Raw genomic sequence first — 6,581 nt, 5'->3', positions numbered from 1 at the left:
AAAAAAAAAAAAAAAAAAGTCAGCAGAAATATTTGCTTCTTGGCCAAAATGACATATGACATACAGAACACTGTTTCCTGGATTTTTATTTGGCCAATTACCAAACTTAATAAGTTAGTAGCAAGATAATTACTAAGTATATTTAGATGATTTGAAAAGCATGGATAAGCAATGCAGCAATTCATTATGCTGAAAAATTTATTGTTTCAACAAGCTGCTTTTAAAATCAAGTTGTAATGCCTTGTCTTCTTCAGACAGTTACTTAAAACCACTTCAAATACAGTAGGAGTAATCACACTGGAGGAAAACTTGGCTAAACATGCAGAAATATGGCACCCGAGATATGAACTGATATGCTACCAAGATAAATTGTGTTAGTACAAAGAGACATTGGAAGAGCAAGCCTATTTAATATATGATTTCATTTTGATTAGTTTCTGAACATATACGACATAGTTCAATAAGAAGCTTGTTTCTACTCCTTAAATCCTTTGTCACATAGAATTATTGCAAGCTATCAAACTTTCATTTCTAAGTTAGATTATAAATGGAATAAAAATGTGCTTTATAGCTCATCTTTCATCTATCAAATAAGCTTTAATATTTATTCAATTTTTTATTAACCTCTTCTTCATATGATCTTAAGTCAGCTAAATTTAAGTTAACTGAATTAAAATTGTATCTAAAATTAGGAAATTACATAGAACTTTCTCTAATGTGCAAGCACCATTTTTTTTTTTAGGTCAAGTAGCTTTATGAATATACTACCAGTTTCAGTGTTTTATCATTAAATTTGTCTTCATGTGAACAAACATTGAACATTGTGTGACATATAATTAACCATGAAACCAAGAAGTAGCAATAATCTAACGATAGTCATCTTTTTGTTGGAGGCTTGTCTTAACCCATCAGCAGAGAACATGTGTGGTCACAAAATACCACATTAATACATTCTTTCACAGTCAGAGTAGGCTGTACCTAGCTTGCCAAATTCCAACTCAGGTAGCTCCATTTTTCCAGCCCACATTCCTGCTGCTTTTGCAATTGGGTGAATTATTTTCACTTCCTCTCTTTTAAAGAGTTTCTGGCTCACATAGGTTATCAGGTTTCCATCCAGTGGCTGCTGCATTTCCACAGTGAGTGAATGATCTCTCCAAGGTACTTTGGGATGAAAGTGAGTGGATAAATGTGAAGAATTATATTTTTATTTCTTCTCTTTGGAGGGATTATTCTATAACTTTTATGTTTAGCTTGGAGGGCTCTTTTGATTTGATTTCTCTTCTGAATAAGCGAAACAGCCACCCAGATGGCAAGCACTTCAGATTTCAGCATAGTGTAATTTGATTTGGAAGTTCAATGAAACTCACTTGGAAATGTCCCTCCAGTAATATTTCCCCTCTTAGAAATTTCACTTTTAAATTCTTGGCTTCATGCAGAAACAAACTCCTAGGGAGACTGAGTAGTGAGTGGCAAGGTGGTCATAGAAATTATTATTAACTCTTTAAATGAAATGTTAAAAAATAATTTGTCTTCTAATATTCTCAGGATTTCACTATAGAAGCAGTATATGCTGTGTAATTTTTAATTTCCTATTCCCTTTTTGTGATTCTTAGGAACAATATTCCAAAATTAATTTTTCATTTGTTTAGGAACCTCAGTGAGAATTACATTTAGTATTTATAGGAGACTTAGTCTTTGCAAGATACTATATGGCACAAGAAAGATAAGAAAGTCTCTTTTTTTTCAAACATAGTACAATCTTTATGAAGAAAATTCACTAACAACTTTAGAAAAAGATGGTATGAGTCTATCAGATATATAAATTTTAACATATATTTTGTCAATTGCATTGGAATTTCTTGCATTTATGCACCTGGCATCCCCCAAAAGTGTTATTTCTAAGGTTTTGACTTTTACTAAGTCTAACCTGACTTAGGCAACCCTTTTCCCATATTTAAAGTCTTCCTTTTTTTAATACTCTGTTTATATACACACACACACACACACCCCCCCACCCCGAGAGAGAGAGAGAGAGAGAGAGAGAGAGAGAGAGAATTGGCAGAGAAACTCAAAATATTTCAAGTAATATTTTTCTTTAATATTTATTTTTCTCAAATATTGCACATCTTTATTCAAGCCCCTGAAGAACTTAATTGCTATATCATTCTCATTTTATAGCTGTGTCAAATTTTGAAGCTGAAGTAAGTCAAACTTTTCCCGTTAATTAGAGTTAACATGAGGTGTTTGCTATATAATACATAGGTTTTAAAAAGCTTTACTTTTCTACACCTGAGAACCAGATGTGGGATAGGGGAGTGTAGGGAATAGAATGGAAGACCCATCAAAATAAACTGTCTCGAATATGTTCAGGGAACTTAGATTCTCAAGAATACACAGTAGCATCTATATCAACTCTAAATCAAGTATAATATGGTTTAATCATCAGGAGAGAGTTTTAAGTTTTAATGGTTTATTTAGAATGTGACGTCTCTACATCTTATTTTGTCCTTTCTCATTTTCTGCAAAGAAGATGACCTAATATTAGCATATAACTGTAAACATTATAAATGTGATAATAGAACCTAGCACATCTGCACCGTATGCCCATCAGAACCTCTCAACACTGAGGGAAGAAAATCATTATCGTTAGCACCTATGTTAGTGTTGGGGACTGCTCTTTTTAATTGCATGCTTAGGAGCTCATTCATCAGTTTTTATTGTCACAGTGCTGAAATAGTTTGCCAAGTTTGCAAGTCTTAACCACAAATAGTAGGAAAATATTACTCAGTTGTGTCTTAAGTGAGATTGTTTGGCATTTTGTCTAATTAAATTGAATCGAATTAAACTCCAGATCCAACATTATCAACTCATGCCATTATTTCAACATGTACATTCAGTGATAGTTTGAGCGAGTCAACTTCTATAGTTTGCATTCTAGATTAACAGAAATTTAGATAAATACATTTAAGTTCTCAAAAGAGATGACTTTCTGCTGAATTCTACTAATAACAGAGAAAGATACCATAAAGAATATTAAAAGTTCTCTAAAGTCACAAAGTAATTGAAACATGAAGAGTTAACATATATATTAAAATAGTTTCGTTTTCTCTGGCAAAATTTTTATAAAGTCTTCATATAATTGCATTTTATAAGCATCAAATGACAGCAAATATGTGGGATATTAAATGTCAATTTGTTTTCTCAGAGTGAGATACACATACTTTATAGCATCTGCACTTATTTTAGAGTCAAATTGCTCAGGTTAACATGGCTTGAAATTTAATATCATTGCTTCGAGCACCAGAAAATAGATATGACAAGGCATAGTATATAAAGAAATGCTGAAAGAATGTAACTGAAGTTGAAAAATACGTTTTAGAATCATTATGACTACCACCTGATGTCTGTGGCAATGATAATTACCAATTAAAGTGGAGATGAAGGAGGAGCTGGGGTCAAAAGGACATCTGCCCCTTCCTCTCTCAGATCTGGGTGATTCCAGGTGAAACAGAGGATCCTTGAAAGAAAACCAGAAAAATCATTATGAACATGTCTCCTCTAATAATCATTTAATTGCTTAGGTAAAACATATTAAACTTTGATTATTTATAAAGCATGTATTCTAAATAGGGCACCAGTAGCATCAATTTATTTAGAGACAAACTGGGTTTTATAAATAAGCACATGGGTTTTACAGGCCCATATGAGTTCTCTCACGCCTCTGAAAAAGTATGCAGGTGATGAAAGAAAATAGCACTTTTTAAATCGTTTTATGAGACTGTATTATTTATTCTGAGATGTGTCAATTAAATATTTGAAAGGAATTGAAACTTGTTGGAAAAAGGTTAATGAAAAGGAGGTTCAGTGTTAAAAATGATAATGGGCTTTTATTAAGCATATCAAGAATTCTGTTGTTGATTTTTTTAATAACTTAGACTTTTATTTTTGATATAAGGGGTACATGTGCAGGTTTGTTATATGGCCTTATTGTGTGATGCTGAAGTTTGGGGTATAAATTATCCCATTAGCCAAGTAGCGAGCATAGTATCCAATAGGTAGTTTGTCAGCCCTATGTCTCGTCCTCTTATAGGAGTCTCCAGTCTCTATTATTGCCATCTTTATGTCTGTGTGTACCCAATAGTTAGCTCTCACTTACAAGTGAGAACATGCAGCATTTGGTTTGCTGTTCCTGCCCTAATTCACTTAGGATAATGACCTCTACCTACATCGGTTTTGCTGAAATGGACATGATTTCATTATTTTTTATGGCTTTGTAGTATTCCATGGTGTATAAATACCACATTTTCTTTATCCAATTTAGCATTAATGGGCACTTAGGTTGAATTTATGTCTTCACTATTGTGAATAATTCTGCAATGAACATAAGAGTGAGTTAGTAGAGGAGCTCAAAATATTTCAAACACACATTGTCTTTTTGATAGAGTGATTCATTTTCCTTTGGATATTTACCCAGTAATCGGGATTGCAGGTCAAATGGTAATTCTGTTTTATTTGGGAAATCTCTAAACTTCTTTCCACAGTGGTTGAACTAATTTATACTGCTTCTAAGAGTGTATAAGCTTTCTCTTTTCTCCACAGCCTCTCTGGCATCTGTTATTTTTGACTTTTTAATAATAGCCACCCTGACTGGTGTGAGATGATATCTCATTGTGGTTTTGATTTTCATTTCCATGATGATTAGTGATATGGAGCATTTTTTCTATGTTTGTTGGCCTCCTGCATGTCTTCTTTTGAGAGGTACCTGTTTATATCCTTCATCCACTCTTTAATGGCGTTATCGTGATTAAAGCCCTCAACAAACTAGGCATTGAAGGAACATTTGTCAAAATAATGAGTCATATATGACAAACTCACAAACATCATACTGAATGGACAAAAGCTGGAAGCATTCCCCTTAAGAACAAGAAAAAGACAAGGATGCTTACTCTCACCACTCCTATTTAGCATAGCACTGGAAGTCTTAGCAATAGCAATCAAGCATCAAAACAGAAAAAGAAGTCAAACAATCTCTCTTCACTGACTGATTCTATACCTAGAAAATCCTAACGACTCTGCTGAAAGGCTCCTAGAACAGATAGATGATTTCAATAAAGTTTCAAGACACAAAATCGACGTCTAAAAATCAGCAAAATTTCTCTACACGTATAGCATTCAAGCAGAGAGCCAAATTAAGAAAACAATCTAATTTAAAATACCCACACACAATAAAACCAGAATATCTAGAAATACATCTAACCAAGGAGGTGAAAAATCTCTACAAGGTGAAAGATCTCTGTAAGGAGACACTGCTGCAGAAAATCATAGATGATACAAACAAATGGAAAAACATTCCATTCAGATGGATTGGAAGTATCAATATGGTTAATATGGCCATATTGCCCAAAGCAATCTACAGATTCATTGCTATCCCTATCAAACTATCAACATCATTTTTCACAGAATTAGAAGAAAACTATTCTAAAATTCATATGAAACCAAAAAAGAGCCTGAATAGCCAAAGTAATGCTAAGCAAACAACAACAACAAAGAAAAGCTGGAGGCATCACATTATGTAACTTCAAACTATAGTACAAGACTACAGTAACTATAACAGCATGGTATTGGTACAAAAGCAGACACATAGACCAATGGAATGACATAGAAAACCAAGAAATAAAGCTGCATATCTACAGCCATCTGATCTCTGATAAAGTTGACAAAAATAAGCAATGAGGAAAGGACTCCCTGTTTAATAAATGGCACTGGGATTGCTGGCTAGCCATATGCAGAAGAATGAAATTGGGCCCCTACCTTTCACCATATACAAAAATTCACTCAATATGGATTAAAGATTTAAATGTAAGACCTCTAACTATAAGAATCCTAGAAGAAAACCTAGGAAATACTCTTCTTGATATTAGCCTTGGCAAAGAGTTTTTGACTTAGTCCTCAAAAGCAATTGCAACAAAAGCAAAAACTGACAAGTGGCACCTAGTTAAAGAGTTTCTGCACAGCGGGAACTATCAACAGAGTGAACAGATAACCTACAGAATGCGAGAAAATATTTGCCAGCTATCATCCAACAAAAGTTTAATATCCAATGTGTATAAGGAACTTAAAAAGTGTTATTGTTTTTTTAGTAGTTTGGAAAAGAATAACAAAACTTACTCTCAATAAGTTGGAATATTTATTTTCATTTTTATTCTTCATCACATAGTATTTGTATAAACATTCAATGTTTAATAATTAATAGAGTAATTAATGCATAAGTACTGTAAATATTTATCAACAAAGGCCATATGTACACTATTTCAATTTTAATATAAGGCTTCACACAGATAAGACAATGAAAATTAATATTTTCATGAAAAACTACTCTATTGGCTCCTATTTCAAGCATATAACCATAGAACTTGTCCCTTAATGTTTCCAGGTTTCAAAATTCTTATAAAAGGTTGTTTTGTATAATTAATCTCCATTAAGTGTGCTGTAAGTGGCTTGAGTAAAAAAAGTAGTTTAGAAAAGTGACAATAAAAGTCACTTTTGACAATATTTCAATTTTGATAATATTGAAAAACCTG

At 32.9% G+C, this 6,581-nt stretch overlaps 1 protein-coding gene across 1 annotated transcript in view; it reads right to left on the bottom strand.

Moving 5' to 3' along the window:
- Positions 1–6,581, bottom strand: part of SEMA3E (sema domain, immunoglobulin domain (Ig), short basic domain, secreted, (semaphorin) 3E) — a 324,952-nt gene that overhangs the window by 60,604 nt on the left and 257,767 nt on the right. Inside the window, exon 5 of the mRNA XM_011996070.1 lies at positions 3,424–3,517. Within this exon, the coding sequence (XP_011851460.1) occupies positions 3,424–3,517 (94 nt within the window). The remainder of the gene's footprint in view (positions 1–3,423; positions 3,518–6,581) is intronic.

The sequence above is a fragment of the Mandrillus leucophaeus genome, unplaced genomic scaffold, assembly GCF_000951045.1.
Source record: "Mandrillus leucophaeus isolate KB7577 unplaced genomic scaffold, Mleu.le_1.0 Scaffold50, whole genome shotgun sequence".
Lineage (NCBI taxonomy): Eukaryota > Metazoa > Chordata > Mammalia > Primates > Cercopithecidae > Mandrillus > Mandrillus leucophaeus.
This window is presented reverse-complemented; position numbering and strand designations above follow the sequence as displayed.